This window comes from Terrapene carolina, unplaced genomic scaffold (genome assembly GCF_002925995.2).
Source record: "Terrapene carolina triunguis isolate 2854851 unplaced genomic scaffold, T_m_triunguis-2.0 Scaffold66, whole genome shotgun sequence".
Taxonomy (NCBI): domain Eukaryota; kingdom Metazoa; phylum Chordata; order Testudines; family Emydidae; genus Terrapene; species Terrapene triunguis.
Window position 1 is genome coordinate 3,624,754 of NW_020664417.1, and position 12,523 is coordinate 3,637,276.

The 12,523-nt window shown below is 44.8% G+C and overlaps 1 protein-coding gene across 1 annotated transcript; it reads left to right on the forward strand.

Annotated features, from left to right (window-relative positions):
• The first annotated feature begins 5,511 nt into the window (after positions 1–5,511).
• RPL7L1 (ribosomal protein L7 like 1) lies at positions 5,512–9,949 on the forward strand. Its single transcript, XM_024213068.3, has 7 exons — positions 5,512–5,718; positions 6,057–6,165; positions 7,379–7,542; positions 7,742–7,879; positions 8,172–8,281; positions 9,047–9,259; positions 9,661–9,949. The coding sequence occupies exons 1-6, from the start codon at positions 5,660–5,662 to the stop codon at positions 9,253–9,255; spliced, it is 789 nt and encodes a 262-aa protein (XP_024068836.1). The 5' UTR covers positions 5,512–5,659; the 3' UTR covers positions 9,256–9,259; positions 9,661–9,949.
• The last annotated feature ends 2,574 nt before the right edge of the window (positions 9,950–12,523 follow it).

Consider the following 12,523-nt stretch of genomic DNA (forward strand, 5'->3'; position numbering starts at 1 on the left):
AAACTGAGACTGGCTCTGAGCAAGTCACAGCTCCCCCGATCTCTGAGATGATTTTGTTTTCCAAACTTGGAAAATTATCATATCTCCCTTTTGTTAAGAAAGGCATCTTTGTGGATGTTAGATATGACCACACAGATCTGACTCCAGATTGAATGAGAATATACCCTTTCACCCTTTCAGGCATTCAGGGCCGGCTCTAACTTTTTTGCCGCCCCAAGCAGCAAAAAAAAGCGCCGCCCCGCCGTAACACCCCCCCAGCGCTGCCGTGCCCCGCCCAAACCCCCCCCCCCCGAGCGCCGCGCTGCCGAAACCCCCCCCCCCCGTGGAGCGCCGCGCTGCCGAAACCCCCGCCGACCGCCGCCGAACATCCCCGAGCGCTGCGCTGCCGAACACCCGCCTGCCCCCCGCGGAGCGCCGCGCTGCCGAAACCACCCCCGCACAGAGCACCGCCAAACATCCCCGCCCAGCGCCGGACCGCCGGACCCCCCCCCGTGGAGCGCCGCGCTACCGAACACCCCCCGCCGAGCGCCGCGCCGCCCCCTGCCACCCCAAGATTGGCCGCCCCTTACCAGGTGCTGCCCCAAGCACGTGCTTGGTTGGCTGGTGCCTGGAGCCGGCCCTGCAGGCATTGTAGGGTCAAATTATTTCAGATTTGTTGGCTCCAGAGCTCCCATAATAATGGCTGTGAGGCAAGTGTGGTGGAACTTGACTAAAAAATTCTGCATCCATCCAGTCTTCCATGCAGAGGCAGTCCTGTGGAGCAATCCTATCCTTAAAATCGGTGATGAAACCTTGATGTGGCGGGATTGGACAGACAGAGGAATTATAACTGTATTGTAGCTAACTGATGATACATTTAAACCATTTGTAGATCTTCAGCAACAGTTTGGCTTGCCCTGCTCTGGGGCATGCAAATATCTCCAGTTAAAGTATTTACTTAAAAATATATTTGGATTGGATGCATTGGGAGCTCAAGAACCTCCAGAACTTTTATAATTTTGAAGGAAACTTCCCGGATTTTCTCAGCCAGTGGTATCCTTTTATGATTTTCTGGCCCAAAAAACTCAGCCAAAGATTGGTAATTTGAGAGTTTCTTGGAATAGAGTTTTGGATACACAATTATCTCTGACCCAATGGAATACAATTGTGTCTAATGTTAAAAAAGTAGCTATAGACCAGGGGATGCGGCTTATTTACCAAAAGACACTTTTTTGAATATACTGATCCGCACATAGGCTAATGGTAAATGGACCTCATAAATGCTGACCACTGTTGGAAATGTAACTCCTTTGGTGCTACATTAGCTCATATGTTTTGGGAGTTCCCTTGTATTGAGATTTTCTGGTATGAGCTGGGTCAAAGGACTAATTTGATATTGGATATTAAGTTGGAGCCCTCCCTCTTAAATTCCATTCTTGGATATATTCCTGATACCTGGAGATTACCTGGTAACAAGGCTGCGTGGTACTAATGTGTAGCTTTGCTCACTAAAAAATTAATCCTGCAAAGCTGGAAAAGTCAGTCCCCATCAAATATTGATGCCTGGCTGAGTAATATGGCCGACCTCACAGCTAACGAACAACTTGCATTCTGGAGAAAGGGAATGCCTGAAAAATTCAAAGCAATTTGAGCTGACATTTTAGAGGTCTATGATTAACACAGACCTTGAAGATAGATATGTTGCTTCCTCTCCCCTCCTTTTATCCTAACCTTCTTTATTTATTTTGTGTATTATGATGACTCTGGCATTTTGGTATATGTGGTATTTATATTAATTTGGAAAAATTAATAAAAATTATAAATAATAAAAAACCAGTGTGCTTTTGCTATATATTGCATTACTACATATACTTTCTTAAACCCTAATGAAATGCAATAGACCAAAACTATTAAGACTCGAGCTTCTGTCACCCTAATTTCAGCTTAATAAGCATAAAAATGGAAACTAGATTTAGTTTAGGATTAAGGGGTGGGATTTATGAGGAAATTGAGATGACACTTCTGTACACTGCAGAAAAAAAGATGATTGGTTAAAACTAAGGGTTGAAAATAGCACAGTGGAAACAGTGGCTTTTTACACAGCCCAAATAAAAAGAATTTGGCTCATAACTAGAAGTAAAAGGACAGGACGTTCAGAAAAGACATAATCAAACTTTTCTTTTAAGTGGAAATTAAAAAATGGAATGGTACATGAGGCAAGTCTGCATATGCAGAAGTTGCATGCACATTACTCAAAAAACAGTTGCTTTAGATGTAGAATGGTGGCTTATACATATGGCTCCCTCAAATCACAGTGGTTTCTGCAATGCCAGCAAAGCACTTACCACAGCAAGGACAATCACATATCATGTGCCGCTGCATTAACCATGATATTAAAGCTGAACATTGGGATCATGGAAATTGTCCAGGGCATCCCCACCCTCGCACCAAGGCATGCATATTTCAGCCACAATACAAGTACTGGGACTAATATCAGTTTCCTGCCCCTCCACATTAGGCCCAATGGTGGGGAAACACTGTGAAATACCCCTGTAATGCTGAGGATCAGGGCAGTGGTACTTGATTTAAGGACATGAAGCTTCAATCCCCATAAATTAGTGGTTGACAAAAAAGTGGTAAATGTAATAGATTTGGATTTTGGTACAGCATTTGATACACCTCACCAAATCCTGATCTCAAAATAAATGTAAATGACCTTGCTCATGAACACTTATCACATAGACTGAGAATAAATGGAACGACCTTAAATCACAAGTAATTACTAAAAGGCAAAAGTATTAAGTTGGAGGGAGGTGTTTGGGCATGTCATCAACAGCCATGTCATGTGTCAGGGGAGGCTAGAAGACCAATTAGCAGATGGGGATAGGAAAGGTCACACAGGCCTGAACAGAGGGGTCAAGCTGAGCAAGCAGGGTGACCTATTTACACTAACTCTGGCCCATGAATGGAACATGTTGAACCTCACAGAATGAGGTTAAAGAATCTACTGACATGGAGCTCCAAATGTTACCTTGATATAGTAAAAGAGGGACTGTAAGGGAAATTTAAGAATAGAAGTACACTTTAATTTACACCCAGCAGAGTGAGACACTTAATGTGATTAAAATTCCGGGATGGAAACGAATGTTCATCTAACACGTCTGTACTTGTCAGGAAAAGAAAGGTGCAAAAAAAAAAAAAATCTTCATTCTGTTCTAATCCTCTGTTCAGCTAAGTGAAAGGGTGCAGTCAGCTGAATGAATGCTGAATAACTGAGCAATTAATTCATGGCAAGAGGTTAACACTATAGGCTGTTGAAGTTTAAGGGGAGACTTGATGACAGTCTATAAGTACCTATATGTGGAACAAATATTTGATAATGAGCTCTTCTATCTAGCAGAGAAAGGTATAACACGATAAAATGGCTGGAAGTTGAAGCTAGACAAATTCAGACTGGAAATAAAGTGTACATTTTTAACAGTGAGGGTAATTAATCATTGGAACAACTTACCAAGGGTTGTGGTGGATTCTCCATCACTGCAATTTTTATATAAAGATTGGATGTTTTTTCTAAAATACGTGCTGTAGGAATAATTTTGGGGACGTTCTATGGCATGAGTTACACAGTAAGTACGACTCTTAGCAGTTTTCAACCTTTTTTCATTTGCAGACCCCTAAAATTTTTGAATGGAGGTGCGGATGCCTTTGGAAATCTTAGACGTGGTCTTCAACCCCCAGAGGTCCAGAGACCACACATTGAAAACCACTGTTCTATGGTAACACAATCTTTTGCGGATCCTTTTGACATAGTCAGCACACCCGCAGCGGTCTGCGGACCACAGGTTGAAAACCACTGGACTAGATGATCACAATGGTCCATTCTGGCCTTGGAATCTATGAACTTATAATGCTTGTTGTATTGTATGTACAATTGTCTTTTTGTTAAAAGATAATAGCAATATTCATAAATTAGCAAGAAGCATTTGTAAATATGTCTGCCTCTTACAGAAAAAGAAAAGTGATTTTGTTTGGGTATTATAGCACAAAAGCTAGCATCAGGATTCAAAGGTAGGTGTAATACCTGTAATGATATTAACTTTCAACTTGTGCTTGAAAATTATTAGATTTCAAGGTCTTGGTGTCTATCATACTGCAATTAGATAGGATGCCCCAAAGGACTTTGATTATATGATATGCAGTGTTATTGTAGCCATGTCAGTCCCAGGCTATTAGAGACAAGGTGGGTGAGGTAATATCTTTTATTGGACTAACGCCTGTTGGTGAAAGACACACCAATAAAAGTTGGTCCAGTAAGAGATATTATCACCCACCTTGTCTCTTTGATTATATGGTGCAGAGAGACGCTTCTTTATTTTTTCCATGGTTTGGAAAGTATATACATTCCCTAGTGGGATAATCAGTGATGACTGTAGTGATGAGTTACAGAGAGGCCGAGGGGAAATTGAACTTTAGGACAGATGGTGGGATTTAGAAGTAAAAAGGGCAAGGAACACACATTAGTATTTTAACAGCTAATGACTCCAATAAGAGAGCCACAGGTTGCTTGGTGCCATACAAACACATAGAAAGACACATAGCATCTGCCCTGAAGAACTTGTTAATATAATTGTTACATTATTCCAGGCATAGGCATCACTCTTTTGTGGAGTCATCAGCATGCAGGAGCACCAAACCTTGGCTGGTAGCATGCTAGTCGCCCCATGGCTGAGACAGGCATTGTAGGTACTTCAGTTACTAAGGCTGTGTGGTTCCCAAAACACACTCCCCAATTGTTTCCCATACTCCTCCTCACAATATTTGGTGCTTTTCTTAAAGCCCCTGCTCCTGGAAGCATGTATTTAGGTAAGAATCTCAGCTTTCATTTTTAAAAATTAAGTTTCTAGCCCTTGTTGTTGTGAAGAAAAACTTGAAAATGTGACCCAAGTGAATCTTAAAGTCTCCAAAACAGAAGGTAAATAAAAATAATGTATTATGTTGTTAAAATGTAATGATTTTTAAGCTAATTGCATGATTTTTGAAGGGGCTGACATCCTTTTGGAATGCTTGCACTATTGCAATTGCCTTCAAATCTCACCGAACTTTTTCCTCCTGGCTACTTGTATCCCTCCTGAGCAGGAGGGAAAGAGTAGCAGCTGAAGCATGGGTTGATGCCTGGAAGGACTGGTCCTCTAGATTTCCAGGCATGTTAAGAGCAGTATTTTAGCCTTCTCAGGCTGCACTTTCTCCCCCACAGGAGATTACCAAGTCTCATGATTTTTTTTATCCCAACCTGCATGCTAGCTGGTGTTGTTTTTGAAGCCTTTGTGCGCTGCCAGAGCTCCCAGCGCCGCTCCAGCTGCACGCGGAGCCCGCGCAGGAGGCGGACGGTGGAACGCGTTCTCCCCACTCTTAACCTCAACTAGGGTGACCAGACAGGGGGTGGGGGTAATGGGAGCCTATATAAGAAAAAGATCCTAAAATCGGGACACCTGGTCACCCTAACCTCAACAACAAACCCACTCCGCTCCCAAGCCCACAGCTGGACGTCATAGCCACACCATAGAGACAGCGTCTATGCTTCCGGGGGAGATAGATAGGCTGCTGGCGGCGGTTGACGGACGCATGCGCAGTGATGGCGGCTCCTCTCTGCGTGTGCGGCGCTCGTTGGTAAAATAGCCGCATGCGCACTAGTAGCATGACTCCAGACTCAGGCGGAGAAGGAAACATGGCGGAGCCGGAGTGAGTGGTTAATTTGCGCGCGGGGGCTGGCAGGGAGGATCCGTTTCCATCCCCGGGGAGGGCGGCCCCGGGGATCGGGAGGGCCCCGGAGCGCTACCGAGAAGCCGCCGGTGGGGGGAGGGGTCTATGTGCCGTTGGGGCGGCGGGAGGGGACGCACGTGCGCGCGGCGTGGTGGGTTCCCGCGGGCGGTCCCGTATCTGCCTGGCGCTGAGCGCGGGCCGGGCCGGGCCAGGCGCAGCGGGAGGGGCCCGTGAGGAAGCTCTGCCGGGTCCGGCGCTGATGGGGAGGCAGGGCCGGGGGCGTGACGGGTCTCGCTTGCCGTGTTCTCTTGCGTTAGACCCAAAAGGAAGATCCCGCTGGTGCCGGAGAACTTGCTGAAGAAGAGGAAGGCGTATCAGGCCCTCAAGGCCACCCAGGCAAAGCAGGCGCTGTTGGACAAGAGGAAGGTACGAGCCCTGTGACTGCAGGCACCCTGCGCTCTCCCCGGGGCAGCTGCTCCTTTGCTCTTGCCTCTGCAGCTCGCCCTGGAGGTGGAGGCTACTAAAGCACATTCTGCAGGAGTGTCCCCATGCGAGGCTGGGGAGGCACTTGTATGGGCTATTGCCTATGGAAAAGGATCTGAGCGTTTCTGTAGTTTAATAGTTGGGGGGGGTGGGGTTGCTATGGAGAGTGTAGATGTGGGAGGAGGCACCGTTTCTAACGCACAGGATAAGGGATTGCTGTAAGGGAGCGGGGGGTGGCTGTTGTAATTGCTACGTGTATCCGTGGCTTGAGGATTTTATTTGTAGTTTACCTAGCTGTAGTACCAAGCTGAATTGCCAGCCAAAACCTGTCTACACTGGACAAAGAAGTGTTGCAGAAAACATGTTTGGTTCCCACATTGTGGTTTATGGACTAGTTACCTATGGTCTGTAGAGAGCTCACAGGTTGCACAGAAGCCCCAGAAGTCAAAGGGACTTAAGAACCTTCCTTAGGCTCCTAAATCTGGGCCAGTCTCTGCTCAGGATTAGCAATCATGACCCCTTTCTTGGAGTTACAAGCCTAAGCAATCATTTCTCAAGGAAAAATAGAGGAGGGAGTGATATCTTTCTCTTCTGCACCCCCATGTGCAGTAGTTAGAGCACTTGCCCAGGATGTGGGAAATCCAGGGTCAGTACCTCTATCTGCCTGATTTGGGTCAGGGAATTGAACTCCAGATATTTCATCTTCCAGGTGAGTGCCATAATTTCCAGCTAGTGGGTTTTCTGGAGTGGCTATCTCAGTCTCTCCTGTTGAAGCTGTTCTTACTTTGTATGAAATAATTATTAATTGGGACAGAGAATGAGTGCTTGATTAGAGCAGTGATTTTCAAACTTTTTTTTCTGGCGACCCAGTTCAAGAAAATGGTTGATGCCTGCGGCGGAGGTGTATTGGGGAGGGAGGAGCGCTCAGGGCTGGGGCACAGGGTTACCCCAGGTGGCTCCTGGTCAGCGGGGGTGCTAAGGCAGGTGTCTTGCCTGTCCTGGCACCACGGACCATGCTGCACCCAGGAAGTAGCCGCCGATGGCCGCAAGGCCAGCCGGGGGGGGGGGGGGGGGGGGTCGGCCTCCCTGCCGCTGGCCCTTTCTTTCATATACACCTTCTGAGAGAGCTGATCATCTCTCATCTTTCTGTATTTAGCACCAGAAGGGGAAGCAGATACAGTTTAAACGTATTGAGACATTTGTTCGAGATTCACGGCGCAAACACAGAGATGAGGTCCGGTTGAAGCGCATGGAACAGAAGCCTGGCCAAATGGTTCTACCTCAGGGACAGAAGTTGGCCTTTGTTGTACGGATTGCAGAGTAAGGAACTTCTTCTTTGATACCATTTACTTCCTTTTGCTGGTTTTCCCTGTACTTGCCCAGGCTCATTTCCTGGTCTACACTTGCTGCAGTGGAAAGGAAAAGGCGGGGGTTATCAAGATTCAGCCCCCTACAAGTGATCATGGGGTGATGCCTGGGTGGGAGAAGTACTCTTACCAGTGTGGTTTCTCTAATTCAGGATTAAAGGGGTGAGTCCAAGGGTGCGGAGGGTGATAGAGATGCTGCGGTTGAGGAAGATTTTCAGTGGCACATTCATTAAACTGACTCCAGCCTCACTGAAGATGCTGCGCACTGTGGAGCCCTATGTAGCATGGGGGTGAGTAATCCTCTGATTTTCATAATACAGTGGTAAACTGTAAATATTATTCATAGTGGCTTTTTTATGTAGTTATTTTCCTCTTGGTTAGTTAGCTCTTTCAATTCAGTTCACAACTTTGGTGTCTTGATTATCTAAAAAAGGTGTTGGGACCCTTTTCTCTAAATATGCTTCAAATACTAGCACTTCTTATTCTGTGACATGACAGTGATGTAGGAGATCCCCTTGGTTAACTCTGTGCTGCACTGTTAATACCTCCCGCAGTAACAACCAGGTATTTGATTTTGTACAGACATCCCAATCTGAAATCTGTACGAGAGCTCATCTTGAAACGAGGTCAAGCAAAGATCAACAAGAAGAAGGTCCCTTTGACAGACAACACTCTGATAGAGGAGCATCTAGGTGAGGAAGAGGACCTAAAGGCAGTGAACTGAGGAAACTGGGGACCAGTATTCCCTCTAATTTTTCCCATCCATATGCAGAATGAATTTTGTTATGTGCACCAATATGGAGGTGATGTGTGACACATGACCTTCATATTGGTGTACATAACAAAATTCATGTGGTGAGGATGGGGCTAAGGGGTTCTGAGTGTGGGAGGGGCTCAGGGCTGGGGCAGAGGGTTGGCATGCGGCGGTGTAAGGGCTATGACTGGGGGTGTGGGCTCTGGGGTGAAGCCAGGGATGAGAGGTTTGGGGTGCAGGAGAGTGCTCCGGGGCTACAGTGGGGGGAGAGAGGACTCCCCCAGCTCTATCTCCCTGCAGCAGCTTTGGGGCTGGGGCTGCAAGATAGGCGCCCCTTCCCTGGCCCCAGCGGGTCTGGGCCACGTGGAGGGGCGCCCTGGCCACGGCAGGTCTGGGCTGTCCCAGCCGCAGCACGTTGGGGGCCGGGGGAGGGGGGCCCCTCCCCCAGCTGGTCCCCAGGCGAGTTCATTGAGCACCTGTGTGGCACTAAATAGGCTGCTGTGCAGCTTAAAAGGAACTTAGGTGGGGGGGTCTAACTTAAATGGTTTGCGATATATGGGGAGACTGCGACTCATTGAGAGAAGATGGAATTATCCATGTGGAAATGTGAGGGTAGTCTGGTGAGGTGCAGAAGGATTTTATAGTTGTGCATCTCCTTTTATTTATTTTATTTATTTATTTATTTATGCCCTTCCTCCCCCAGGGAAGTTTGATGTCATTTGCCTGGAAGATCTTATTCATGAAATTTATTCAGCTGGGCAGCATTTCCGAGAAATCACTAATTTCTTATGGCCATTTCATCTCTCTGTTGCTCGCCATGCTGCACGTAACAAAGTGGGTTTCCTCAAGGAGATAGGTGAACCTGGGTACCGAGGCGAGGGAATCAACAAGCTCATACGTCAGCTGAACTAGTCAGGTGTGGAGTGGTTATTTCTTTCATGTACCATGGTGTTGATTGCTGTGGGTTCTGCAAATTATTCATACCATCTATTTCTTAAAAATATCTTGCACTGGCCTCATACTTGACTATTGATTGTACAGAAATGACTGTCAGAGCAGTGGGTAATTGAAGCTCTTGGAGTGAAAAGCTAGCAGTTTGTCAATGTGGGGATATTTAGCTTGCAAGCAAAGCACTTACAACTCTTCTGGGCACCATATAAATAAGACAGCACTGGATTGATATTTCTTAGGTTTGCCACTGAATTTTTCTTTAGACATCAGCAGTCTCACTGAACTCTTCCTTAGAAGCCAGACACTTTTTGTACTTGTCATGTTCTTAACAAAGCTGATAAATCTCTTTTCCTCCTTGTCATCTAGGGTCCATATGAGGATTTTAGGTTTTTGTCTCCTGCGCCATGCTGAACGTTTGTTCTTGCAGACTGTTGGAACTGAGCAATGTGACATTACATCTCCTGTCTGCTAACTTCTTCTGCCTTCAAGGAGAAATCATGCCTGAGGGAGATGGATTTAGTACTGTTCCTTCTCCAGGAAGAAGTCAAATTGCTATCCAATGTGAGCAAAAAAGTGACTTGAACTTCTGGGGAGCAGAGCTTTCCTGTACATCTGATGAAACAGACATCACTAAAACAAATTTTTACTATTGTTGGTTTTATGATCTGTTCTTTGGAATGAACTTGTACCTGCAAACAAGGAGTTTGGAAGATGGGGTGGGGGGGTGGGGTTCCTCCACCATTATTTAATCCTTCATTGCAGCTGACTTGTGCCTGAGGATCTTGTGATTCAGCACTCCCAAACAGAATCAGTTTGTCTCTAGTGATCTGCACTTTCCTCCAGCTACAAATTTCCCTTAGTATCACAGTCGCCTGGTAAGATGTTTATCCTTCCTGATGCACAGTTAAGGCTGACGAGTGTATTGTAAATACATCCCTCAGTCACTGTTGCTGGGCAAGCTGCTAGCACTAAACAAACAGATGTTCTAGAAATATTCTGAAGTAAGCAGACCATGTTTAGCCCCCTGCAAAAGTGGTGATCTGCTGCTGCTTGATCACAGGTGCCTTTTAGATTCTCCTAAATCAGACTTTACAGGGACTCACCATTTCCCTGAAAGGAAATCTTATTTGACCTTTACCTCATTGATTAAAGCTGTAAAGTCCTTTCTTACTCGGTGACTTTCAAATAAATTGTTATCAAACTCTGCTGTAGATTGAGGTTAGCGTATGTGTAATAAATCAACAAGCAGGAGAGAGGAATTCAGGAGGGCAGTTTTCTTTGGTAAAACCGAGCTTCTGTCTGTATTGAACATGAGAATTGACTATCCCTAAACCTAACTAGTAGTGGCAGAAGAAATTGGAAAGTGGTGCTCTGATTGCAGTATGAAACTAAGTGGGATTACACTCCTTGGAGAGGAGTATCTATGCTGTCTTGCAGTCATTTGCAAAGGAAGGGCTTCTGAGCATGTCTTGCTGCTGTAGTTGCCAACCTGACCCATTTGGAAGGGGAGCGAATGGTGTTCTTAGAGTGTGTGAAAAGAGGAGGGAAGAGACCACTGCACTTAACTTTGGGAACAAATGTTAGGGCATGGATAGATTTGTCATAGGCTGAACATGAAGTGATATTGGTAGTACGTCTGTTTTCAATTCCTCTCCAAGAGGATGCGTTCATTTTTTCTCATCTAATAGAAAACAGTTCTTGTGCAGATCTTATTGAAGATTTGTATTGGACAGTAAGTGTCACTCAACACTTGGGTTTGACTTAAGTCTTGCAAGATCTTGGGGAACAGCATGGGTCAGCGTACACTAGACTCAGAGTAAGGAGAATTGTTTTCTCCCATCTCTGACTTTCTTTGTGGTCTTGGGTAAGTTGGCTCCTCTCTGTGTCTCAGTTTCCCAATCTGTAAAATGAGAACAGTTATATTTGAGATCTATGGATAAAAACACTGGAGTATTGCTAAGAATGCATAAAAACAAGTGAAGAAATTTTTTGCCCTTTTTTTTACGGTATGCTTTACTCCTGTAATGCAAATTTCCTCTACTTGAAGTCTTAAAGGTGATCTGTAAAGCTTTTGAATTTTTCTATTACTGTCATACATCATGTAACTCCTTTTTAAAAAAAATTCTCTCTTATTTCTTCTTCCACACATGACGTAGGCCTTAGCCACTTGTAATTTCATTTTCTGTTAAATAGTTCCATCAGAAACTTCATGGATGTGTTAAATTAGTAAGCTTATAATGTTAACTGCTCTAAACATGTCCACATGGGGAATTTGCAGGAGTTTATCTTAAATTAGTTTTTTAAACTGATGCAAATCCCTGGGTGGATGTTCTTTCACATTGAGTGGTTTATCAGTTTAGGATAAAACAAAATAAACCTGGTTTAAATCAAAGTAAGTGTCCATGCAGCCTTTTTGCACTGATTTATCTACATTGGTTTAAAATTATATCAGTTAAAGCATTGCAGCTTTCTAGTGTAGACATGCCCTTAGTCTGAGGCTTTTTGCCTCCCACCTTTGAGTCAGAGGCAGTAATGTATTAAAAAGTGAGACAGGGCAATGGTTTTTGCATCTGCTTATTATGCAAACAGCAGTAATGAAAGCAGGGAGCTGAACCTAAGAACCTCTGTTTTGGGATTCCCTAGCGCAAGTATTGAAGCTACTTCATTCATTTTTAAATCATGAAAGCGGGGTGTTTGACAAAAATCAAGCAGAAGTGGATCTTCTTAGACCATGCGTATTGTCAACTAAAGTGAACAAAAATGCAGAAAAGCTTTGCAAATCACCTTTAAGAGGTTATCTGGCTTTTTCTTGGACTATAAGATTTTCAGTAAAATTCTTAGTCTAGAGCAATGCATATTTATACCACACACGTAGAGAACTCCAACGGAGAAACCAAGCGAGAATCTGATTTTTTAGATCATATGTAATTAACAAAATCTAATCCAGCATTCAGATTTTACTCTGTATTTCAATACAGCTTGATCCTCCATATTCTCAGCCACAGGTCAATCAATGGGACTCTGATTCAACCAGTAGGTCACTGCAGACTAACATCATACTTTCCTTAGAATGCAGTGTATACATGAGGATCAGATCCAATCACAGCATAAATGTTCTGATGAATTCAGAACCTAAACTTCATGCAAACAGGTATGCCAAAGCCTTATAAAAGAGAGAGGTTCCCCAAGTCAGACTTGTTTTAGCGGTAACTATTGAAACTGTCTCATT